The sequence below is a fragment of the Serpula lacrymans genome, assembly GCF_000218685.1.
Source record: "Serpula lacrymans var. lacrymans S7.9 unplaced genomic scaffold SERLAscaffold_10, whole genome shotgun sequence".
NCBI classification, from domain to species: Eukaryota; Fungi; Basidiomycota; class Agaricomycetes; order Boletales; family Serpulaceae; genus Serpula; species Serpula lacrymans.
Genome location: NW_006763299.1, coordinates 1,648,030 through 1,673,420, shown reverse-complemented (window position 1 = coordinate 1,673,420; position 25,391 = coordinate 1,648,030). Strand labels below are relative to the sequence as shown.

The 25,391-nt window shown below is 44.6% G+C and overlaps 8 protein-coding genes across 8 annotated transcripts; 5 read left to right on the top strand and 3 right to left on the bottom strand.

Moving 5' to 3' along the window:
• Positions 1-147: 147 nt before the first annotated feature.
• SERLADRAFT_372025 (uncharacterized protein) lies at positions 148-442 on the bottom strand (the record flags this gene model as incomplete). The annotated part of the gene is made up of 2 exons (XM_007321072.1): positions 148-229; positions 297-442. The coding sequence occupies 2 exons, from the start codon at positions 440-442 to the stop codon at positions 148-150; spliced, it is 228 nt and encodes a 75-aa protein (XP_007321134.1).
• Positions 443-655: 213 nt separating this feature from the next.
• Positions 656-1,963, bottom strand: SERLADRAFT_473629 (uncharacterized protein; the record flags this gene model as incomplete). Its single annotated transcript, XM_007321071.1, has 3 exons — positions 656-906; positions 957-1,173; positions 1,239-1,963. One exon carries the CDS (start codon positions 1,436-1,438, stop codon positions 1,247-1,249), a length of 192 nt encoding a protein of 63 aa, XP_007321133.1.
• An 86-nt stretch (positions 1,964-2,049) lies between these two features.
• Positions 2,050-4,152, top strand: SERLADRAFT_362762 (uncharacterized protein; the record flags this gene model as incomplete). The annotated part of the gene is made up of 6 exons (XM_007321070.1): positions 2,050-2,279; positions 2,334-2,756; positions 2,814-2,845; positions 2,898-3,166; positions 3,228-3,565; positions 3,627-4,152. 6 exons carry the CDS (start codon positions 2,050-2,052, stop codon positions 3,949-3,951), a joined length of 1,617 nt encoding a protein of 538 aa, XP_007321132.1.
• A 952-nt stretch (positions 4,153-5,104) lies between these two features.
• Positions 5,105-7,378, top strand: SERLADRAFT_473623 (uncharacterized protein; the record flags this gene model as incomplete). The annotated part of the gene is made up of 16 exons (XM_007321069.1): positions 5,105-5,304; positions 5,364-5,442; positions 5,494-5,507; positions 5,575-5,725; positions 5,787-5,831; positions 5,881-5,915; positions 5,971-6,032; positions 6,095-6,119; positions 6,179-6,190; positions 6,250-6,308; positions 6,361-6,458; positions 6,508-6,624; positions 6,684-6,730; positions 6,789-6,795; positions 6,850-6,991; positions 7,048-7,378. The coding sequence occupies 10 exons, from the start codon at positions 6,015-6,017 to the stop codon at positions 7,090-7,092; spliced, it is 570 nt and encodes a 189-aa protein (XP_007321131.1).
• A 2,424-nt stretch (positions 7,379-9,802) lies between these two features.
• Positions 9,803-10,243, top strand: SERLADRAFT_440608 (uncharacterized protein; the record flags this gene model as incomplete). The annotated part of the gene is made up of 1 exon (XM_007321068.1): positions 9,803-10,243. The coding sequence occupies one exon, from the start codon at positions 9,803-9,805 to the stop codon at positions 10,241-10,243; it is 441 nt and encodes a 146-aa protein (XP_007321130.1).
• An 8,335-nt stretch (positions 10,244-18,578) lies between these two features.
• Positions 18,579-19,352, bottom strand: SERLADRAFT_350611 (uncharacterized protein; the record flags this gene model as incomplete). The annotated part of the gene is made up of 1 exon (XM_007321067.1): positions 18,579-19,352. A coding segment is annotated over one exon (774 nt), but the record flags the coding sequence as incomplete, so codon positions are not given.
• Positions 19,353-21,909: 2,557 nt separating this feature from the next.
• Positions 21,910-22,203, top strand: SERLADRAFT_340373 (uncharacterized protein; the record flags this gene model as incomplete). The annotated part of the gene is made up of 2 exons (XM_007321066.1): positions 21,910-22,074; positions 22,114-22,203. Coding segments are annotated over 2 exons (255 nt in total), but the record flags the coding sequence as incomplete, so codon positions are not given.
• A 1,055-nt stretch (positions 22,204-23,258) lies between these two features.
• SERLADRAFT_473617 (uncharacterized protein) lies at positions 23,259-25,135 on the top strand (the record flags this gene model as incomplete). The annotated part of the gene is made up of 7 exons (XM_007321065.1): positions 23,259-23,370; positions 23,430-23,872; positions 23,931-24,057; positions 24,105-24,190; positions 24,244-24,312; positions 24,374-24,465; positions 24,515-25,135. The coding sequence occupies 6 exons, from the start codon at positions 23,459-23,461 to the stop codon at positions 24,624-24,626; spliced, it is 900 nt and encodes a 299-aa protein (XP_007321127.1).
• Positions 25,136-25,391: the final 256 nt, after the last annotated feature.

The window sequence follows — 25,391 nt, the reverse complement described above, 5'->3', positions numbered from 1 at the left end:
CTTCCGCTACAGAGCCGAAAATCGTGTTGTGTAAGGATGATAGAATGTTCACACTGTGAAGCTACGGATATCCATGAGTGGAATAGTACTCGTATTTCAACGAGATCGACGCACTTTCCTGCATTGCGATTGTCTCAGGTCTTCACGTCAGACATAGCAAGTTGTAGACCTATCTTCGAGTTGGATCAGGAGTTCATTTACTTGTTTTCGGTTTTCACATATCAGGGGACTGTTTTAGGAAGGATATTATTGGCCCCGAACCGCTATCTGGCGAATGGGTGAGTCGCTTTGCTCACCTTTTCATTGACTGGTATTGGTCCCAGTACTCGGAATCCAGTTTACCGAGGAGGCACATTCGTATGCTGCGATCGAATTCCCTGAGATTTGGGGCGAGAAGGAGTTCATTGGGCTCGGAGGTACTTGAGAAGGTTTGGATTTCCATGGCACGACTGTACCCTCGTATGGACCACCGCTACGAAATGTCCCGTGAGTTCAGGCCGCCGCATCAGCCTTGACTATGATCAGCAAGAGGATTCAAACGAACATTCATCCTAATATAACATCTCATCCACACTGCCAGGCGTATAACATGTGGGCTGTTGAGGTGTCACCGTTTTACCCGCGATTACAAAGATCCGCCTTGATCTGGTGCAGATAAGGATTAAGGTGCGTAGATTTTTTTTGACGCTGTCCCAAGAGTCCTATCATAATTGCTACCACCACGGACGGATATAACCCTAAACATACGTTGATGAAAGTACAAGGTTTCATTCCGACATCGCGTCCTTAATAGCCTATTATTATTCCCGGACGATCTAGTAGACGGATACTTGGATTTTGCGTAACATCTTTGGCATTTCGTTAGAACATGAGGCCTGAGGATACACGAATTTCACGAATACAATGCTATTCCCTTGTGAGATCATTGCCAGATTCTGCGAAGAAAACACGCTCACCAGAAGTCACGGTCACTCCAAATAGTTGATTCAGTTACATCCATCTACTGAGTTCCTCTCACACTGAACTTCCATTCACCACGTCCGCGGGCTCGTCATTAATGTCTCTGCTTGCAATAGGGTCTTGAATTTTAGTTCACGTATCTGTGATAGGTAGGCTCTCGGGGTTCCACTAGTCCATTGGAGGTTCGTTCAAGTTACGCCGCATCAAGGATTCCTAAGTGAAAACCGCAGTGAGTCACAATCTAGCAGAGCCACCAAAAAAGGGTCCTTAGTCACAACCTCTGATATTATTTCGCACTAGCTCCTCCCAGCGTTACGACACACTCGGAGGTCACCCGCCTGTCAGCACCGGTGCACCCCGAATCGTCAAGAGGCGCCTTTGTCACTACACGAGAAGAGTAGCTCTCCTTCGAACGGAGAGTCAGGAGTCGGAGAAAGCAGGGGTTCAAGATATATCCAGATGGTATGTGTTTATCCATACTTTATGGCACCCATCATCCGCCAGGAGATCGCAACGGAAATAGACCAAGCCTCAAGGCACCACGGCATCAAACATTCATGGCCAAGCTTATACCCAAGGTGCTTGCTGTTTCCCAAGACTTGAGCAAGCTCAGCTTCTGTCAGGTGGCAACGGAGACTCTGCCGTGCTGCATTTCTGTGGTTAAGCCTCGTGAACTGGAGATTTTCTTGGAAGACTGTGACGGAATCTTTTCATCATAGGATATGCATCACGTGACAGTGCTTTATAGGTCTTGCCTTTTCCTTGATACACGGATAAAGGCAGTTCTTCAGGTTACACCAGGCAAAAGGTGGCTTGGGAAAAACTTCACACTGCCGCCATAGCATTCATCAAAGTGTCGTTCTATCGACGTTTCGCATTAGTCGCCGTCCGTTTGTCGTGCCTGCTTCATGTTTCAAGTCGCCGCATCTGTGCTATCATCTCTGCGGCTGTCCAATGATCAAGGATAGCATGATAACGTCTTTCCATTTACATCGGTCGTTTCGTTTCTGTACTCCCGGGCATGACTCAGCCATTGGCACTTCGTACAGCACGTATTTAAAGGTACGTCTGTCTGCATGTTCATCAGCCATGAGCCACTTTTCATCCCATCTAACAGTGCTCGAGCAAGCTGCCACCCTTTATCCCTCCTCACCTGCATTCCGAGTGCCCCGATCAGATCCAACACACCAGGTACAAGATTGGGCATCGATCTCTTATAAGCAATTCCGGGAAGACGTAGAATGTTTCGCGAGACATTGGTCCGTGATTCTAAAATCTGATGGCATCCCTGCGGGAAGCGTAGTTGGACTATGGCACGTGTTTCTATGGTGTCCTATGTTCTCGGTCACGCTTATCGTATCTCTTTTTTGCAGGATTGGAGGCATGACTTACTGCGACGTCCTTCAAATCTACGGCCTCTCGAGGGCTGGTTTTGTCCCTCAACTATTCAGCATACGACTACCCAATCCTGTCGTCGTCTTTGAGCTACTACGAAAGTCGCAGGCGAAAGCACTGATATATGATTCAACATTCGAGTCTGGCCTTGTCGACTGCCCTGTTCCAGTTCATCGCGCGGCCGATCTTAGTGATGTTACCATCGAAAACCACCCACTTCCTGATATGCCCTCGATAAGAAGCGGGGACCAGCTTGTCTTCGTCTTTCACACCAGCGGTTCAACTTCTGGCAGCCCAAAACTCGTACCTTGCACGTATTCTTGGCTCTCAGCCATTATTGCTAAAGCAAAACAAGCCGGTAGGCCTCGAGATCTTGAGCGGCAAGATGTAAGCGTATGGATGTGAGTGCCGTTATATTCATAACTTCCATTTCGGCTTTGTCTGATTTTGCGTTTTAGGGGAAGTATGTGTCATATCGCACAGACATCTAGTGAGGAGTTATGTAACACTTTGATAATGAGTGATGCTGATTTAACTTGAAGTGTTAATTGGTTCCCTACAATACGGGTCATGTACGGTTCAGCCAACACAAATCGGATTCTCCACAGACGAGTTGGTCGATATGATTCACCGCTGTCACCTTAATCGCCTTAACCAGTTTTCTACATTCCTTGCTGGTCATCTTCGAAATGCCCGCCATAACCCCAAACTACTGAGCCTTCTTCGGAGTTTAGATGAGATATTGTACAGTGGCCTGCCTCTGAATCGTGAAGAAGAGGAGTGGGCTTACTGCAATGGTCTGAAATTGAAGGTGAAGCTCAAGCATTTTTTTTCTTTGCCGTGAAAGAAGTTTTTCTTACTCTTCTTTGCAGAATCTGTTCGGTAGTACGGAGTGTGGTGCTATGCTTTTGTCCTCTCACATCGAGGGTTCTGATACTGCTTTCTTGCGTCCTTTGGAGGGCGTGTCATATGGATTTTCCCCGATAACTCCGATGGACGGTAATGAGGCGAACCATCAAACCAATACACAGCTACTCGAGCTTGTCATCCTTGCGGAGTCGGGCGATTGTCCTCATCCTTCGTTACGACAAAGCGATGGCCATTTCCACACTGGTGATTTATTCCAAGAAATAACGCCAGGCTCATATATGTCCCGTGGTCGCAATGACGACTGGATAAAAAGCGAGAACAGCCTGAGATGTGATGCCAAGTTCGTTTTCGGTCATCGCTGTCTCCTGAGAGAAACTGATCCTTGCCCGTGGGTTTTGCAGAGCTATTGAAGATAATGTTCGTTCAACCTGTGCAAATCTCATTGAAGAGTGCATCGTCGTTGGCACAGGCCGTCCGTCGCCTGTTCTCTTCATTGAACCGGCTCGTGGTGTTGATCACAACTGGCTTAAAAGAGAAATAATTCGGAAAACCAGACCATTTCATTCTAGACGCTATCTTCACGAACGGATCACGTCTCCCAACTTCATCGTAGTTGTTCCATCAAAATCATTGCCCCGGACGGCAACCAAAGGAAATATACGACGCAAAGCTGTGGAGGAAGAATACAAGGTCGATCTAGACCGCCTGTACAGTACTAACCGCTAGGTCTGCAGGATGGACCCTTAATTATTGGATATCTGACATTTGTTTTGTTGTATCGGATTTAACTTACTATCCACCTCGTATATCACTCTTTCTTGACATCTATATCATACGTACAATTCTGCATTATACATACAGTAAACTACTAATGTACAGACAGCAATGTTTATTATAAAGCACATTACTATCTTATTATCAAACAAACACTCGGTGATTGGAATAGAGGCAAATCAATATCAAACGGATCTGACAAACAGCTTGATGCGTCGTGTTCCGGACTCCTGGCAACATGGAGCTCAGCCTGACATGCATTTGGAATTGACATGGCCCATTTGCCGGCGAGATCGATGTCAAATTATATGGAGCGGAATGATGGCTGCGGTTTCCAATGGCCGTTGAAATGATGAAGGAGGCACGATTTCAAATTCCCTGACGTTGATAAGTCGACAATGGTCCCGAGCGTTCAAATATATCCGTCGTGTGCTGGTATGTATGTGACTCTGATTCGAGGAATGGTAATCCACGCCACAACTTCTGGCCCGTATTTCGCTGTTAAACAGTTTGCTCAAGCTGCGCAACAAAAAAGCTGCATTTGTGCAGTTAAATGTATATTATACAGTCCGAGATTATATATATATAAATGACTCACCGACTCAACAGCAACTTGACGAAACCCAACTACAGGCTATGGTAGCAGACCGAGCCAAGTGGACCTTGCATTGATCCGTTTCTGCTATGTTGCTTTGATTTTTGATACCTGTAAGATTACAGCCACCACTTTCAAGTTTAGGCTGTCCAGTTGCAGATTTGATGAACTGGCCTAGTCGTGATATTTTTTTATTTAAATCGCGGAGTTAAATCCGATTCACCAGTTGTGCTTGTATCTGACGTTGAAACCGTGACCGGTGAGGACTAGCCTCAGCTTGGCCTCAACAATATTTTTTCTCTCGTCAGGTTTGCAACTTTTTGGTACAAGCGTGTCAGAGTGGATGGTCCGTCCAGAATAGTCATGGATCTAGCCAATCCCAGGTGCTAAAAATGTCACTGAATTCATTAGTACGTAGCACCCTATGAATAGGGTCGCAACCAACCTTTCCAATAAGTAGCCTTCAATTTGGCCTGGGAATAAGCAGTCTTGGAACCTTTCCAACTGTCGACATACTTGAACATCACACTGCTGGATCGCCCCATAACGGGTAGTTTTATCTGAAGCAATACCGTGACGCTGGGGTGTGCGAGATGGTGCTTAGTGTTAATTTCATAGCACCGTTCTGGGGTGAGTGTGAACGTTATGGGTTTATTGATGGGATTACAAGATGGTGTATGGCAATTGGCAGGATTTGTGTTTTCAACAGCGTTTGTCCTCTCAACTATCTCCATATGACCTTTATGACTCAAGTGCATAATCACAATAGACTCGTTGGTATCTCTGTCGTGCAGGGGTACATATATTTCGCCCGCAACAAACATGGTCATTGGGCTTCAAAGTCACTCGTGAGCATGGATCCTTCCTAACTTTCAGTCAAGATGAAGCTGTTTTTTTAGGTTATTCTTCTTTTGTGAGCCATAGTTGCGTCAATGATGTTGATGCTCTACACCACTGACAGTCGTTTGGTAGGATACTAGATCCAGCTACTAGTTTGCTGTTCGCACACACCATATATTATTATTTTGTGTGTCATTTGTCCTTTTCCTTCGTGTTTCGCTAATATCATCACTCATCCTTTTACAAGCTCATAAATTTTGGGAATTATCGCGTTTTTTCAAAGGTCACCAGGTGAATCAGTGCTCCATATCATTGTAGTCCCTAAAATCATATAGTAACGATAATGCCTCAGCTCGTGGTGTGCGGAAAATGCTATCACATCTATCATTGTTTGGATGTATGTATAGTTCAACTCGCTCTTGGATGCCATCTAACGCTCTGATCAGAGTCCAGCTATATTTTGCCCTTAGAATATATCAACGTATGTATATGGGTTGTTTGCGCTCGAATACTCCTCCTTACCTATTTCTTTTCAGTAGACAAGCAGCACCCACTTCTACCTCGTCCTATTCTCAATTGGATGATACCTGCCTTTGTGGTGTGTTGTTATCTTTCTTTCCCTGTGGCGACGAAAAATACCAACTTTTTCAACTTGTATAGGTATTTTTAGCCTTTGTCTCATTTGGTGCGTCCTTGTTCAGAATTGCATTTCCTAAGCCGTACTTACAGGCCGCTTCTTGTCAGCCTTGGGGATAGGCAAGGGGAAAACCTTTTTCTATATGTATCAAACCTCCTAATGCTCTATCTATATGAAGCCAGGACAGCGTTCATGGTCTTTCAAACTACCAATCACTTAGCCACGTTAAGTGTAACGGTATGTACGACTTATCATGATTTGTCCGCAGTTATATAGTACTTCGTCTTAGCTGGTGGTTGACATGGAAGAAGGATGTGCGGTTATTTGTGATATCATCACCACCTCAGCATTATGCTATATGCTTTCTCCCATTCGTAGTTCAACAAGGTGAATAAGACTGTGGCTATTCGCTGCGGCTGTTGATTTACTGTTGCAGGAAGAGATCTCCTGTCAGGACTGTATTCATCTTTCTCATAGATCGTGGAATTCTCGTAAATGTCGTACAACTTGGAACGTTGGTCACATATTCTTACGCTCCAAATAAGCTTTACTGGTAACCTTGAATAAATGCATCGTGCTTTCAGTGACTGATGCTCATATTTTATTTCGTAGGATGTCGTTCCATTTATGCAAGAGTAAGGTTTACATCAATACTTTTTGTATGTACTCTCTTACGTCCACTTCATACATTAAACCTTCTAAGCTCTTCTCCTGTAGTCGCCATGTGAGACAACCGAAGTAGACCTATTGTAACGCTGCTGAATTTTTCTGCCACAAGGGTAAACTCTCCCGAGAACCAACCATCTAGCGCCAATACACGACCATCCTCCAAACTCGAGTTCAGACGTAGCATCGTCGTGATGCCTGCCATAAGTTCGAATGCCAACCATGATACGCCAAGCGTTTCCACTTCTGATATGGTGTGTAATATCGCTTTTATCTCGTCATTCCCATAATGATCGTCGATAACACGCAGACGAATAATTACTATGAGACGGACATGGCGGCGCCTGAGGCTTAGGGTATGATAGGCCAGGGGCAACGGTGCTAGTGGAACGATCCTGGACTTGCTAAATCGTTTCAACATTTTTGTTTTGCCATCATTGAATGACACGTTCAAATCACGTACACGAGTAGGCGAATGCCTGCGATACGATCTGCTGTTTAGTTGTATATCTCGGTGTCAACACAATATTGTTGATGACTGAATTACCTGTAAGCTGAATATGTGTATATGTAAATATAGTATATCAGCTAACTAATGAGTAAATATATGGTACTTGGGGCAATGCTTGACCTGAGCCGCTGATACTGTGCTTGACGGTCTTGGTCTTATAGAGATGGGCTTATCAACTAAGTGCAGAGCTTGTTGTGATGTTCCATTTGCATAGACCCAAAACACCATCAATAAAAAGGCATACATAGCACTATGCAAGTTGTAGACTATATGACAACCTGGCAGATCCTGGGCAGGAACTGCCATGCAGCTGCAACTGAGTGTCTATAATGCTGCAGGCACTATTTGACAAAACCAGATAAACCTGGTCTCTGCTAAAGCAGCCATTGTTCTCCATGGAGCATAGCCACCACTCCATGGAGTCATTATACTGTAGTGAGTAGCACCTTTGACTATAAGTAGTAGGGGGTTTAGTATAGGAATACCTCAGTCGTTTCTATAGCCTCTTAGGCAGCAGCTGAGTTTCACTTAGATTTATTAGGTTATGAGCCCTGGTGGTGCAAGAGCTACACAGGAAATAATTCTCATGGAAACAGCAACCTCAGAACCATGACCACAGCACACAATACATCTGCATGTCCAGTTCTCACTGGACCCAACGATTTCCAGATATGGAAAAACTCCGGATCATCTCAAAGCTATGTTGGGAAAAAGTTCTCTGAGTTGTTACTGGAGAGGAGCTTAAGCCCTCACCAGGGAAGCCCACCTCCTTGGAGGATCCTGAAATCACCTGGATACTTAAGGATGAGAAGACACATGGAATCATCCATTATATTCATATTGTTTTCTATTTTTACAACTCCAATTGGCATTCCCCGGACGTCGGTCACAATTTGAGTGGAAGGAGCGGAAAGGCAAATAGGGCCAAACTTGGCACCACTACAATTTGTGCCAGTCGGCCATGTGTGTTATGCTCAACTCAAGTTTTGGCAAAATCTTGGATAATTATACAATCAGATTATATAATCACTAAGCACTAGGATGTAGCATACACACACATCTGTTGACTGGTTTGGAGTCTGCTGACACCTGTCCATGCTACCAATCAACTTTGGTGCATGACACCACTGTCTATGCCAAAGTTTTTCACAGCCACCTAGTATGCTTGAAAGACTTTGGCAAGCACACTGCTGAATATAATGTTCTTGGAAGGATGCACCAGCAATAGCATCATGGTAGCTGGTAATGTATTTTTTTTTTACTTTTTTACTGGTGCCAAATCTCCATTGTTACACAGGTGTATAGCCTTGAAGGCCATTCATTTCAAAGCCACATTATAAGAATATTTTTAAGAAAGTGCCACAAAAAAAGAGGATTTGGGTGGTGGTGAGAATGATGAGGACATCACTGGATGTGGGGAGAATGATACTCTTTTGCAGTGGATGATGAGCCTATGCTCAATGGTATCAAATTTATGTCTCGTGCCATTTTCTGGCTGTTAAAATTTGCTATTACTAATGATTCTGTGGTTGGTTGTGAAACTACAGCTGATACGTAGAAGTACATTCTGCTACTGCACTACAGATACATAGCATTACAATATTAGATTGGTATTACTGTTACGATAACACAATTTTTGGACCTTTCCTTCTTTTTCATTCTCCGCTTTAACCTTGTACACTTTAACTTTCACACATGGTGCCACGCAGCACTTCCCCTTTTGTTCAAACTCCTCTTTCTCGCGCCGCGTTGCCTTCTTCTTATTTTAGATACAACTCTCTCACACAGTGGAGCTGGTCATGCGGGCTAGGCCCCATGACATCATCAGCCACTAACTTTATCAAACTGTACAGTACATAAGTACAAACACTCTGTATTAGTATATATACCCCAATAGATCCAGGAGACTCCTCAGCGAGTCCTCCTGTTGTTAACCAACAAACTCTCTGCAGCCTAAGGGGTAAACACTCCCCATTCACTACCTTTATAGTGTGTTCCTGTGTGCGCCAGAGTAACTAACTCTTGGTTGTTACATTAGGACTTGCTCTTCTACTCTCTCGCACGTTGTGCAAAAAGTCCCACTGGGCACCCGGACTCCAGGGTGAAGGAGATTTGGTTATTGTTTAGGAATATCCCGCATAGCAGATAGGTGCGCTCTTCGCGACGGCCTTGTAGTGCTTTGGGAGAAGAAACAAAACCTTTGATATGCAGCCCCCAGCGTTAAGGGGAGTACTATAGCTCAGCAGTGGTGTGGAACCTCTGTTGATTAGATTTTATAATACAAAACTTCCTCTTCGAATACCTCTGACCAGGCCGGGCACTTGCCTCCACCAGTCTGGAGAAGGGTTGACAGCTTAACAAGCGGACCACCCCCTGACAACCGTTCGGGCCAGGGTTTAATACTATAACTTTACATACAATTTTCAAAATACTACAGTGTGGGTAGTCGGAGATTGAGATCCAATACTCAGCTGGGAAGAGGTAGATCCGCAGATAGCAAGCGGGGACCCCCAGTTACATTTTTTTATTTACTTTACAAAGAGAACAAGTCGACATGTCGTCGCAACCGGATATCAATGCTCTGCTGCACAACATGTGTGCGCAGATTCAGGCGTTGACAGGCCAGCTCGCCGAGATTCAGGCTGCCCCAGCAGCAGAACCTACGGTTGAGCAAAAGTTTAACAAAAAGGTCGAGATCGTCGCTGACCCCGGCACTTTCAAAGGAGATAGGGCTCGATTTGCCAAATGGTGGATCAAGCTCCAAATTTGGATCAAAGCGAACTGGGACATGTTCGCAGATGATTTTGAAATAGCGACAGCTGTGCTGTCTCGACTAAAAGGACCTGTGGCGGGTCAATGCGCCCAAGTTAGAATGCAGGAGTGCTACACTGCGGGAGTGTGGCCCACCTGGGACGATCTCAAGGTAGAGATTGAAAAATATTTTCAACCACAAGCTGAGCATGACTGGGCGCGTCAGCAAATCCGTTGTCGATGATGAGAACTGTTGTTAGAAAACCACACACAAAACAAACTAACACACAATCCTCCCAGATTCCACGGAACTTGTTTATGGGCTTTGCCTCCTAGAACAGTGGAGTGGTCTGGTTGTTCGTGGGGTGGTACGTATAAAGATCCTTCAAAGTAAAACCCAGAGGTGTATGAGTGTGGGTTTTGAGGAGGAGGGATAGTTGAATTTATAGAAAGATAGGGGGTTTGTGGCGAGTATAGACGAGCACTACCTTGCTAATTGTAGCACAAGGTAGGTTTGAGAACAACGAGGATGACGAGGTGACGAGGTTCCCAGTGATAGCAGGCTCCTGACGCACAAACTGTAGTGCTCAGAAGGACTCTAATCGAAGGGGATGACAATCTCTTTCAAAAGTGACGAGTGACGATGACAGCAGTTAACAGTGGTAGAAGTGGGAAGTGTTGTGACCACACTGGATCACAAGTAGCAGTAAGAAGTGGACTTAAGATTAGAGAAGAAGTCTGGAATCGAGTTCTTGTTGTTTTTTACAAGGTAAAATACAGGGGTTTATATAGTAAAAGAGAAGTAGGCTATGCACAGTATAGCTGTGCAAAAAGAATGAGAAAGAATATGAAGGAAGGAATGTACGCTGACGAATCCTGCGTAGGTAGTACAGGATAAGATTGTCAAAAAAAAGAAAAGAAAGGGATAGAACAATAAATGCTGTGAGTAATATCACAGGTTTGTACAGCCATAAAGTAAAGTCCAATAGCAAAAAGAGAGCAGGAAAATCATGATGTCATGGGAAGATGCAGTAAAAAAAAGAGCAAGGCAAAACACTATCAGTATCAACACAGTTCCTTTATTGTCAGTCAGGCATTCTAAAAAAATATGTGTCCATAAAAATGATTCAAAAATCAAAAATAATCGCACTGTAAATGAATGTTCTGCTGAAAAAAAAGAAACTGGAGCCACCGGTCCACCACCTAGTCCAAATCTGACAGTTCCATGGCCTTACCAATGGACTGGTTGTGTTGGACCACCTGATCAAACGAGGGAGGGAGAGGAGTAGTTCCAATTTGGAACAAGTGAGTCCCAGGCAGCGTGTGGTAGGTGTAGCTGTAGCGAAGACGATGGACAAATGATAAGTGTACCCAAGTGAATGGGACAGCGATGAACATGGGCGACGCAAGGGGATGAACCTTCTCCAGCTCAAAAACTACCCACCCACGCTCCAACCAGGCAAGACGAGCAACCGATGTTTTGATAGTATATGATGGCAGATCGACGTCATGAAGATGGACCTGTTGCCCTATTTGGACCGGCCGCTGGGGCTTTGCTGATATCAGCAGTGGCACGTGGTAGTCAACGGATCGGCGACGGAAGCGGATAGGAAGTGGTGACATCAGAAATGGTGGGGGTGCAAAGAAGATGAGGAGGAGGAGGGTGGAGGTGACGAGGAGGTGAACTAAAATGGGGACCCAGAAACGACCGTCGGGTGAGAATAAAAAGGAGAGGAAGGGGCCCATGGTGGGGCTAGGCAAAGGAAGGGGAGTAAGGGAAACGACAAAAGCAAGGGCGCAATGCAATGTGTAGCCAGTGGCGACGCGAAAATTTGCCGAAATGCCGAAATGCGGAAAGTACCGGATGGAAAAGCAAAGGTGAGCGTGACTGGATTGCCTAATAGAGGTGGTGCTGATCAGCCACAAGTTCAAAAAGGGCAATATTAATTACTATTCCACGTGGCACTGTGCCTGTGTGGCGCAAAGGCGAGTCTTTTTGAATATTCGCTTCGTTATTGACACCTGTCCATGCTACCAATCAACTTTGGTGCATGACATCCACGGACAACTTGAAATTGCAACTGTCCCCAGTTGCTTCCATAAAGGTAGGGTCATAGGGAATGAAACATGGCAACACATTGAAGGGTCATGTCAGCATAAAATTCGTTCAGGTAAGTCATTAATCGTTATCTTCATCATCTGAGTCGTTATGCTCATAGTCAGGTTCATCTTCTGGTTCATCTAGGTCGTTATCATGGTCATCCAGTTCGTCCAAGAGTGGCATAGAGTGGCGGTTGAAATAGGGAAGTAGGCGAAATGCTGCAATTCCTCTTCGTGATACTGATCCATCCATTTCTTTTAGAACATACGATCCTCCTTTAGTACGTCGCACAACTTCATAAGGGCCATTGTAACGAGGCTTTGCTTTACGATCCAGCTCTTTCTCAACCTGAGTATTCCGCACTAGAACAAGCTCTCCAGGCTGGTATTCGTTCTTGAACATCCTTCGTGCATAGAGTTTCTCAAACTGCGCTTTAGATCTGAGACGAGTTTTGCGTATAGTGAGTGCAGCTTGTTGCAAATCATCCTGTCTCTTTTCTAGTTGACGAATGCGCAGAGCAATGAGGTCTTCTGTTGACATTGCAGTATGGAATCCATGAACAAGGAAAGTCGCTTCTGTCAGATCAAATGGTAGGACTGGGTCAACTCCGTGCAACAGATAAAAAGGGCTGAATCCAGTAGAACGACGAGTAGTGACCTTGTCTGCAAAGAAGGCATGATGGACCTTGGTTGGCCATAAATCGACATTCCCTTCACAGGACTTGACAAGTGCTTCTCTTATGACGAAGTGTCCACGCTCAACAACACCATTTGCCTTGGAATTGTAGGGAGAAATGCGAATATGAGGGATCTGGTAACGTTCCACAAGCTCTTCAAATGCTCCTTTGACTTCGCTTCCATTATCTGTGACAACTTCTCCTATAGCTCCATAGCGACAGATGATTTCTTCCCAGAAAAAGTGAGCAAGATTATGTGCAGATGCTTTCTTCAATGCTCTTCCTTCTGCAGCAAGTGACAGATCATCTCTTGCAGCAACAAGATATCGATATCCTCTGGCCTTGGGCATGAGCATAATGTCGACATAGACTTTGGTGAAGATTGTAGGAGGTGATGAGATGGTAAGTGGGACTTCACTTTTGCGTACACTTCGGATCTGGCATCCATGGCAGGTGCGAATATGATGCTTGACATCCTGTAACATATGGGGCCAGTAAAAGCGCTCTCTGACTGTAGAGAATACACCATTGACTCCTCTGTGACCAAGCCTTTCATGTGCTTCAGTAAGGATGTGAAGTCGAAGGTCAGGATTGAAGATAACTTTGAGAGGAGGAGCAGAGTGACGACGCTTGAACATGCTGTCTCCTTTCAAGAAGAATTGAAGTGATCGCTTGACAAAACGCTTTTGAGCTTGAAGAGAGGAAAATATAGGCAGCTCCATAGTTTGAAGAAAGTGGAAGATTCGACGAAGGGTATCATACTGAGAAGAATCATTGGTAAGGAACGAAGGGAGTGACATAGGGTGATATGGGAGAGGTCTGGCAAGATCAACAAGAAGAGCGATATCATCAAGCCAATCATCTGATTCTTGAGCATCTTCAAAGTCTTCCTCTGTTGGTTGACGACGAGATAATGCATCAGGACCACGATGACGATCAGCAGGTATGTGAATGAGCTTGAAATCAAAGAGAAGGATGCCCTGAATCCAACGATTGATAGTGGCATTAGGCTGAAGATCTGGATCGTTGAGCATGCCTTTGATATACTTGGCATCCACCTCCACATGCAAGTGTTTTACTCCTGCAATGTAAAGGCGAAAATGACGAAGTGCTCTGAACAAACCATATAATTCTAGCTTGGGTTGACTGTAATTTGCCTCTCTATCATTCATGGGAATAGAGCCATAGCGAGCTGGACGCTTCCTTCCATTTTCATCAAGCTGGGAGAGGATAAAACCAACAGCAATCTTGCTGGTATCAACTGAAAGAACGACTGGATTGTGTGACGAATAATTTATAGGGTGAAGTGCTGGTGCAGAAGATACTGCATGCTTCAGAGCATCAAATGCTTCTTGTCTGCGTTCATCCCATTGAAATTCAGCTCCTTTGCGATACAATTCTGTCAAGGGGCGTGCAAGAGCAGAGTAATTGCGGATCCAAATGCGAACTGTCCCACATAGACCAAGAAAACTGCGAACGTCTTTGGGAGTCTGGAGAATTGGCCATTTAAGAATCTTGTCCACCTTGGTACTGTCAGGGAGACGACCTTCTGGGCAGCATACTTGTCCGACAATCACAACTTGAGGACGACATAACTGAGTCTTCTTTCCAGAGAAAGTTCCGCCAGCATGACCAACTCTATGCATAATGCGATGAACGTCAATGGCATGTTCCCATATAAATCTACGAATGCCAGGGTTGCCAGGAATGGTCTCTGGGTTGCCATCTGCATCTTCATAACGAGAAGTAGGTCCTTTGATTGGGAGGTCATCAACAAAGATATTGGCAATATGCGGAATTTCGTCTTGCAAGATGAAAGTCATGCAATTCTGGAATTCTGGAACGGAATTGGTGAATCCCATAGGCATAGAAGTAATCCTCAGAAGTCCTAGTGGCGATAGAAAAGAGGTAAGGTCACGACTGTCAGGGTGCACTTTTCGAGCATCAAATCCCCAAAAAAGATCAAATACAGTATAGCATTGAGAACCAGCAAATGGCTCCACAAAGTCGTCAAGGATAGGTGGTACTCCTGAGTCTTTGATAGTGACTGCATTTAGTGGCTGAAGATCATGGACGATGCGAATCTTGCCATTCTTCTTTTGAACGCAAAACCACTTAGAGCGATAAGACGACTGGCTAGGCTCATAGACTCCAGCTTTGATTTTGTCTCTGAGCAATTCTATGACTTCATTCTTGATTCCAGGAGGAATAGGAATGTTCTTGTATTCCCAAGGGACATGTGGGAGAACAGGTATGACGTAGGGAGAGAAGTAGTCTTCTCTGAACGTTCCTCTGTCAGTTTCCTCGAAGGCAAGACTGCGCTGATTGAGTATCATGATGTGAGCGAAAAGCTTTTCCTCTTCTGGCCATAAGAATCCATCAGAGTTTAGCTTCATTTCGTCATAAAGGCGCTCCTTGGTGAGCTTCGGCGTGGGAATGAATTCTGGGGGAAGGACAGGAAGGGGTGGGAGCGAAAGGAGTGGGTCTTCTGGAAATGACCGAGTGACATGTGCGTCTTCTGGGAATACTCCAGGAACAGGTTTGACTTTGCGATCAACACGTTTGTAAGCTCCAAAACTCGACCAATCGGGTGCTGGTACAGGTATAGGGTCCACAATGTCTATCATGTAACTAGGGTTAAAACAAAAAGTGTTTAAAGAAGGAAAGTGCCGTGGTAGTTTTGCGTCATCTCGGACCGTATAGGATAGGGATGAGGTCGGAAGTTTTACAAGGGGGGAAGGAAAAAGATCAGATAAGAACGAAAGGGGAACATAGACAATAGAAAAAGAAGTTGGTACAAGAGTAAAGGAAGGAAAAACCGGATAACATAGAAATCCAAGAGGCCATTTTGTACAAGTAATAGATATATAACAAGAAAGAAGAAAAAGGGAAAAGGTGGCATATGGTCCAAGAGTGCTGAATGGAGTGTTAAGTAAGAAAGGAATATAGAAATGTATCACCAGCATCTACCTCAAACTTCAACTGTGGCACTAGCAAGTACCTCAGTGCTGGTGGTGAATGTGGATGCACTGGATGGATGAGTTGTCCTGTTGTGGAGGTGAATAACCTCAACACGTTCTCGTCGACAATAAGCGCGAATACGAGGGAAGACAAAATCGTAGAAAAGGGCGAGGACAAGTAACACTCCCACCACAATCTCGATGATGAGAGCTTCTTTAGTAATATGAAACCCTTCGAGCCAGGACATGTTAGGTGCTTGTAATGCTCGATGTAAGCGTTTAGGATGGAGTGAAGATGTGTTAGAATCGGGGTAGAATTTCTGGCACTGGTGTGAATAATCGATAATGGCTGAGCTGATGGTGACGTGGGAAAATGATGATAATGATGCATGGAAGTTCGAAGATAAGGAGTAATATCGGATGATATATTGATGGAAGGTTGATGCTCCACTCCTATTGTTGTGGAGAAGGATAAGTGAAGGGGCATTGAGGATTCAATCTCCCTTTCATCCTCTTGACTATCATTGCAAATAGTATGCATGAGTGTGCGATTATGGTGCATGAGTGTGCGATTATCAGGAGAAATTGACGAAGCAATAGTAGCATTGGTAGAGGATGGTGATGGGGGTGAGTCACTGATGTTTGATGGTAACTGTTGACGCGAATATGGGGGTGGTGATTCAGAATCAGTGGATGAGTCATCATTAATTAATCCATTTATATGATTGTGTATCGGCTCCGAATCGGATTCTTGTATTACCTCCACCGTCACATTGACTTGACCATTCATATCACGTGATGGAGGTCCATTTATATCATCATCAGTGGGAATTGAAAATGACTCTGTTTGAGGAAAGAAGCGAATATGTGCAGTTCCTGAGTGACTGATAATAGATTGTGCTCTTCCAGGTCCATGATTCTGGTCAAATCGCAAATGAGCATGGAGTAGGACATAATCCGCATAAAGGTTGTGGTTTTCATCGAAGCCATGGTGTCCTCTCATGACATAGTCTGAAGTTATTGAGAGTGAGCTCATGTTGTGACGATATTGAAGGTTGTTCAGTAGACCAAAAATAGCAGACCTTTCATCTTCCCTGATTGAGCGAATATGGTCGAAGAATGTTTCGAAGGTACTGGCATTGGGGATAGGGATGGAGGCTTCAATAGTTTCTTCTAGACGAGTCTCCAGGTCTTCCAGTGCTCTGAGAGTACTAGAATTTTCGATTGAACCAATTGGGGAATGATCTGGAACAGGCACAGTTTCTTCTTCTGGGGTGACACTTTCAGCAGCAGTTTCCGATTCACCGGTATTTCCATCTAGATCTTCTCCATTGAAGTCATAGTCCGTGACTAAGAAGCTGGATACTGTATCGGATACTCCAGATACTGGTTTGACATAGTGAATAGGACGATGATCTGATGATACCTTGACTTCCAGAGCAGGGTTTTCGATTTTGCCATCCTTTCTGAAGACGAGATAAGTGCCATTAAGTCTCTCTTCAATGCTGACATAGTTCCCATGCGTCCATGGTCGTCCAAGAAGTAGATCATATCCAGTGTCTTTCCCAACAAAGATATTGGCATAGGTTTTGACTTCTCCACAGTATAAAGCCACATTGTTGACTAGACCATCAAGTCTACCAAATCCTCCATTGGCATCTTTGACTACAGGTCGAATACTAGTATCCATGGGAAGGCGAATGAGATTTTCCCAAATAGTGCGACTGACTATATTGAGAGCAGACCCTGAATTAACAATTGCTGAAATAGTTTCGCCATTAGAGGTAACAGGGACACGAATGAGGTCGGCATGAGTGATGGCAAGAAGTGATTCAGCTGTCAAGCTTTGGGGCTTGTTGTCTAGTCCAAAATTAACGCGCTTGGGTTTCATCATTTCTTGGAGATTCTGGGAAACTTCTTTTGATAGACCAATGACGTTACCAATAGATAGTGGGATAGGGGTGCTGAGAATTTGATCAATGATGGCTTTGGAGTCAAGATTCTGTGAAAGAGTAGATGAAGTCTTGAGCTGTTTCTTCTGTTTATCGGCAGGGGGATTCTTCTTGGTGTTTTGGGAAGCATCTTCCATGATTACATCGTCATTGGTGGGATCAAAGATAGGCTGTGCAATATCAAAGATGTGTGGCTTTGATGGGGCAGGTGCTATGGTTGGAACGGCAGGCTTCTCTTCTTCTTTCTTCTTTCCTTTTACAGCTTTGGCCCAATCTGGTTTAGGAGGAATGTAGACACCATCAAAGACTTGCTTGCGCTTCTCCTTAGACACTCTGTCTGGACGATCCACTGCATAGACAGGCTCTTCATCTGAATCAGAATCAGAGTCAGCTACTTCAGCAATGGACATAAAAGAAGTCGTAGTGAGGAGGTTAGACTTGGGGATAGTGCGATGTACAGCAGTTGCTATAGGTTCCTCTCTTGATCGCATGATTCTAGACCCATCAGACATGACAAAGCGACCAGTGTCATCCTTCTTGACAATTCCCTTTGACAGTAAGTCAAGCATATCTGCACATTCATTGACTCCATGACCAGTTTTTCCGCATCCATAGCAAAGGAAGGGAACACGAGGTGCTGTAGGCAGAGTGGCAGTGGGTGGAGCAGTAGGCTGAGTGGGTAAGTTGCTGCTTCCTTGAGAGGATCGAGATGGTCTAGCTGACTGGTTCATGAAAGTGGGAGGGCGAAGTATAAGTCGAGCATCAGTGTCAAGCTTGATAGCACGATAGTAGAGCAGAGGATAGTTAGGATCTTCAATTGTCATAGAACCCAACTTCTTGATAAGGGTTTCTACTTCATCCTGTTTGACAGCAGTGTGCTCTTCTTCGTCTAAAGAGTGAAGGGTTTTCTTCGACTTGGAAGGACTCAACAACTTTCTCTCTTTCTCTATCTCAGAGGTGCACTTTTTCTCTTTCTTCTGCTTGGTGGTTTTCCTGATATAACGAGGTGGTTCTTCCTCTTTGTCAGAGTCAGAAGAATCGTCCGAAGAACTGGAAGAGTTCTCTGAATCCGAATCATCAGAGTCAAAATCTTCATCATCAAAGCGATCTCTGCGAAGGACATGCTCTACAGCCTTGACAACATCATCAAAGACAAAAGGCTGAGAGAGATCAAGGGTAGGATCCCTCTGTAGAAGTCTGTTTTCAACGCGATGACGAAGGGTTTTGGGAAGTCCTTTCCAGAAGAAGCGATTGAATACATCCTGAGTGATTTTGGATTTGGCAAGAAGCCATCCTCCAACACGAACATACTTCCTCATGTAGCTCTTGAAATCGTCCAGAGAGCCCATTTTCTTCTTGTGCGAAGCATCGACCAGCTGTTTAAGATGATGCTCTTTAAATTTGGCCTCTGCTTTTGCAGCATCAAAGTACTGGAGAATTTCGTCTTTGAGACTGTTCCATGAGGGCGTAATGAAGTGCTTCATTCCTTCAATAATTTCGCGAACATATGTGGAGCAGTATTGGAGAATGCTTGAGCATTTTTCATCGTCAGCAGTGACATTGTTTGCATGACAGATGCGCTCATAGTGGAGAACAAAATCCCTGACACGAGTATAGTCTCCCTTGAACTTCTTAGGAGCATAACGAGTGCCAGGAATTGGCATAGTGATGACTGAGAGAGTAGTAGGTTGATTCATAGTGAAAAGTATAGGGGGTAAACGCGAAGCTTGCTGAGTAGAAGCTGGTACAGAAATTGAGTTACTGGAAGAGAGGGATGGGACAGATAAAGCGGTGGGTGAGATAGAAGGTGTAGATGATAAATTAGACAGTGATGGCGATGAAATGGTTGGTATTTAGCTTGAAGGAAACCACCCCTCGCGGTGGGCTCCAATTGTCGATGATGAGAACTGTTGTTAGAAAACCACACACAAAACAAACTAACACACAATCCTCCCAGATTCCACGGAACTTGTTTATGGGCTTTGCCTCCTAGAACAGTGGAGTGGTCTGGTTGTTCGTGGGGTGGTACGTATAAAGATCCTTCAAAGTAAAACCCAGAGGTGTATGAGTGTGGGTTTTGAGGAGGAGGGATAGTTGAATTTATAGAAAGATAGGGGGTTTGTGGCGAGTATAGACGAGCACTACCTTGCTAATTGTAGCACAAGGTAGGTTTGAGAACAACGAGGATGACGAGGTGACGAGGTTCCCAGTGATAGCAGGCTCCTGACGCACAAACTGTAGTGCTCAGAAGGACTCTAATCGAAGGGGATGACAATCTCTTTCAAAAGTGACGAGTGACGATGACAGCAGTTAACAGTGGTAGAAGTGGGAAGTGTTGTGACCACACTGGATCACAAGTAGCAGTAAGAAGTGGACTTAAGATTAGAGAAGAAGTCTGGAATCGAGTTCTTGTTGTTTTTTACAAGGTAAAATACAGGGGTTTATATAGTAAAAGAGAAGTAGGCTATGCACAGTATAGCTGTGCAAAAAGAATGAGAAAGAATATGAAGGAAGGAATGTACGCTGACGAATCCTGCGTAGGTAGTACAGGATAAGATTGTCAAAAAAAAGAAAAGAAAGGGATAGAACAATAAATGCTGTGAGTAATATCACAGGTTTGTACAGCCATAAAGTAAAGTCCAATAGCAAAAAGAGAGCAGGAAAATCATGATGTCATGGGAAGATGCAGTAAAAAAAAGAGCAAGGCAAAACACTATCAGTATCAACACAGTTCCTTTATTGTCAGTCAGGCATTCTAAAAAAATATGTGTCCATAAAAATGATTCAAAAATCAAAAATAATCGCACTGTAAATGAATGTTCTGCTGAAAAAAAAGAAACTGGAGCCACCGGTCCACCACCTAGTCCAAATCTGACAGTTCCATGGCCTTACCAATGGACTGGTTGTGTTGGACCACCTGATCAAACGAGGGAGGGAGAGGAGTAGTTCCAATTTGGAACAAGTGAGTCCCAGGCAGCGTGTGGTAGGTGTAGCTGTAGCGAAGACGATGGACAAATGATAAGTGTACCCAAGTGAATGGGACAGCGATGAACATGGGCGACGCAAGGGGATGAACCTTCTCCAGCTCAAAAACTACCCACCCACGCTCCAACCAGGCAAGACGAGCAACCGATGTTTTGATAGTATATGATGGCAGATCGACGTCATGAAGATGGACCTGTTGCCCTATTTGGACCGGCCGCTGGGGCTTTGCTGATATCAGCAGTGGCACGTGGTAGTCAACGGATCGGCGACGGAAGCGGATAGGAAGTGGTGACATCAGAAATGGTGGGGGTGCAAAGAAGATGAGGAGGAGGAGGGTGGAGGTGACGAGGAGGTGAACTAAAATGGGGACCCAGAAACGACCGTCGGGTGAGAATAAAAAGGAGAGGAAGGGGCCCATGGTGGGGCTAGGCAAAGGAAGGGGAGTAAGGGAAACGACAAAAGCAAGGGCGCAATGCAATGTGTAGCCAGTGGCGACGCGAAAATTTGCCGAAATGCCGAAATGCGGAAAGTACCGGATGGAAAAGCAAAGGTGAGCGTGACTGGATTGCCTAATAGAGGTGGTGCTGATCAGCCACAAGTTCAAAAAGGGCAATATTAATTACTATTCCACGTGGCACTGTGCCTGTGTGGCGCAAAGGCGAGTCTTTTTGAATATTCGCTTCGTTATTGACACCTGTCCATGCTACCAATCAACTTTGGTGCATAACATCGTTTGTATGACGAAATCCGGGCCTTCTTCTACGATCAGCAAGCTGCTGAAATGAAGGCTCAGGGAAAAGAGTTTGGAGCTTAGGTCACTTGGGTGCCTTCGCTCCTACGAACAATGAAGTAAACCACAACAAGGTGGCCCCTGCTCCGGGGTGTTGCATGAGCAATAAAGGAAAGACGGGGATGGCTCCCCAATTTGTAAATAGATTTTTAAATTTGTTATCTGAAGTATGTACTTGTATGAAGCATTGTGACTGTAAAATTAATGATACTACCGCTGTACCAGCGTCTTCCTTGGAGTGTGGCCCCAGCGAGACAAACAATAGGGTGCTTGATTCTGGTAAAAATAAAATAGAAAAACATGTAACTTTCGATACCCCTTCTTCTTCTTTGGAGCCACCCTTTCCCAAAATCCCAAGGTGTGTGTTGATGCGCACGTATTTATTCCAAAAGGAGATCTGTTTAGACGTTGGTGCGGAAAACCTTGCCCAGGGCATAGTACACCCAACCAGCGCACTGCTTGATTCAGGCACTAACAGAATCTTCATAGATCAGGTCTGGGCGGAGCAAATTAGACTCCCCCTTGTAAAATTAGATGTATCTATTCCCGTCTATAACGTTGACGGTACGCTTAACGTGGGTGGCTGCATCACGCACAAATGTTCTTTTGTTGTCGAATACCAAGGACACAGAGAATGAGTCACCACCAAGGGTACCCAACTGGGGAAGATTAATTTAATCTTGGGCTGGACCTGGCTATTTAAACACAATCCTGAGATCAACTGGCAGACAGGGGTTGTCACATTGTCACGTTGCCCTCAGGAGTGTGTAAACTTGGGTAAACCGAATCATGTCCGTCACAATGAGTGTCTTGAGAAGATAAACACTGGTCACGTTTATGAGCTCATGGAACTCTGTACCTACATTACAAGTTACTCCTTATGAGCTCCTGCTCCCCCGACAGTATATAAGTTGTAACTCCTGTACTCCGTTCCTGCAGTTCAAATATCAACTAGATTCCCTTGCTTTCTTACCAGTCCTTTTCTAAAGTCCTTTCTGATTCTTCTCCAAAGGATCTTTACTCTACTCCTTTTCATCCTCTACTTCTTCTCCGTCCACTTCCAACGAGCTAGGGAACAAGGTCCATGGAAGGGTCTAGCGCACGAGCTAAGCCGATTCCCCATCTCGTCTTCCGTACTCTGTTACTCCAAAGAGGTCATGGTTCCGACAATGCTTCATGTCAGCTTGCTTCCTCACTCAACATTATCCATCCAACAATCATGTACAATATGTTAAGGAGAATCAAGAATACTGACAAAACTGGATAAACCCGGTCTCTGCCGAAGCAGCCATTGTTCTCCATGGAGCATAGCCACCACTCCATGGAGTAACCATTGTTCTCCTAGGAGTCATTATACTGTAGCGAGTAGCACCTCCGACTATAAGTAGTAGGGGGTTTAGTATAGGAATACCTCAGTCGTTTCTATAGCCTCTCGGGCAGCGGCTGAGGTATGTTACATTACATTTATTAGAGATCACCTTAAACTAACATCTATTGTAGTTTCACTTAGGTAAATAATAAAGTTGTTTCTATAGCCTCTTAGGCAGCAGCTGAGTTTCACTTAGTTTTATTAAATACTGCCAATTTCTTACAGTCCCCCTCAATAACACCAAAGTAAGGCAGCCATCAGGGATAGTGCAAACATGGTTTAGGCAAAAAATATTGGGCCTGGCTGAAAGTGAGCTACTGCATTATATCCCTCCATAATGTTGTAAGTCATCTGTCTCAACAAGTCGGTTATGGTGTAGTGGCTAACATTGCTGTCTTTCACACAGCGGCCCCGGGTTCGATTCCCGGTATCCGAACTTTTTTTTGATCATATTTTCGATCCTGGGCAACAACTGGAGAACATCAATTTCTATGATGTTTTGGACGGGTGCATCACAGTAATTAAGTAGTTCAACCTGGTATTCATCTATAATTTTTGTATGGGCAACTTAAGCTTAAGTCTTAGGTCTGATCAAAGCAAAGAATTGGTCGAGCCACTGTTTTCTCATGCTGCGGCCACATCTGATTCAGAGGCTTCCAGAGCTTCCATTGATGCTTACCCGTACTTTTCTTCAATTTCGTTTTATCCCAACTCGAGCGGGTCTTTATGCAACAGCACGTCGAACCGTAATAAACTCACCATGCATTCCGAGTCATCTATCTCGATGCCACCATCAAGAGTTCTTCCAAAAGCCATTCTACTCAAGCTCCAGGTACTTTGCAACCAGTCTGTCGCGATCCCAGAAGCACCATGACGCAGAGGGACAACACAAACCAACTATAAGAGAGAACATTTACACTATACCCAACTTATTGACAACTTCGCGAATATTAGCATGTCCTGTGCTCGGTTGGTCGATCCTGCACGACGACTTTTACTTCGCAACGGGATTGCTTCTCTATGCTGGGCTTTCGGACTTGGTTGGTGATTTGAGTTCTGCTTCTGCTGACTGTTCACTGAATTTCACAAATTTGAAAGCTCGATGGTTATTTGGCGAGGAGGTTCAAGATGCAATCCGTGTTGGGCACTATCCTAGATCCCGCTGCGGACAAAACGCTAATGACCACTCTGACAGTCGCGTTGACCATGAAGGAATTACTTCCTCGTATGCTTGTTTATTAACCCAAATATCATGTCTTAACCGCCTTCTAGTCCCACTAGCTGTCATTATTATTGGGCGCGATGTGCTTTTGAGTCTGTCTGCATTTTACATAAGGTACACATCATTGCCTGCTCCGGTACGTCAACTACGACGCTCTCTATATCGAATACCTACTGAACACTTTGTTAGAAAACGCTCTCCAGATACTGGGATTTCTCTATACCGTCAGCAGAAGTCCGACCGACATTCATTAGCAAGGTTTCGCTTACAACATAGTACTCATTATTCGCTATTGACCGTGCGCAAATCCATCATTCAGGTAAACACAGCCCTGCAATTGGTGCTCATGGCTGTGACCACTATCTCACCAATTGCCCCTGCGGCGTTTGCCTTTTCCTTGCCATCGCTGCAGTAAGCACCCCGATTATAAGCAAGTTTCGTAAACTCATATATAACCTAGATGGACCGTGGCAGCAACAACTATTTGGAGTGGGTTGTCTTACGTTTTCTCTAAGGACGCAGTTCGTATAATATCGCAAACGCACAAGCACAAACACCCTCCCCCACGCTAAACATCTAGGTTAAGGAAACCAAACCGTTTGGTCATGGGTACATTAGAAACACACAGTTTACATATTCATACAGTGATACATGACAAAAAGGGCCTAATGAATACAACAAGATCGTGCAAATAATGAACTGAGGTATTATGCATCTTTATATCGGTAATCTATAATGTAGTGACGGTTCTACGACGTCGCACTTCCTGGAGCGCAGCAGCGACCGCTTGCTTTGATGCACTCTCCTTTCGCCATTTGTCGCTGGCAACTCTGTTTAACAAGTCAGAACGAGTTCTCAGACCTGGACAGGCAGGAGAAACCTACTTAGCGCGTCGCACAAATATCAAGGACAAGGCAACGCTTCTCAGTGAACGATTCTTCTTAGCTGCAGTGGGGATCTGGATTGGTTTGGGATAGCCTACTCTAGCTATGGCAGCTAGTATGCGTTGCTCGCTACAAAAGTTTATGAATCAATCGGAGAACGAGTTCCTGAGGCTACACACCTCGCTTCAAACCTTGCCAATAAAACCAACAAGTAATGTTTCTGATAACTCAAGTCATCGCGTAAGGAGGATTCCCGGGTGAATTTCGCTTTTAGGTATCGAATCTGAACTATGAGACCTTTGCATTCTTTGTTATGTTGAACTTTCATAGCCGCTAGTTGACGGTCATCACTATCCATCAAATATTAGCGTCGAATACGGAGAACGGTAAATGCTGCTCACGCTGGGCACACATGGTCCTTTAATTCGTCTTTCGCCTTCTGTACCTTAGTAC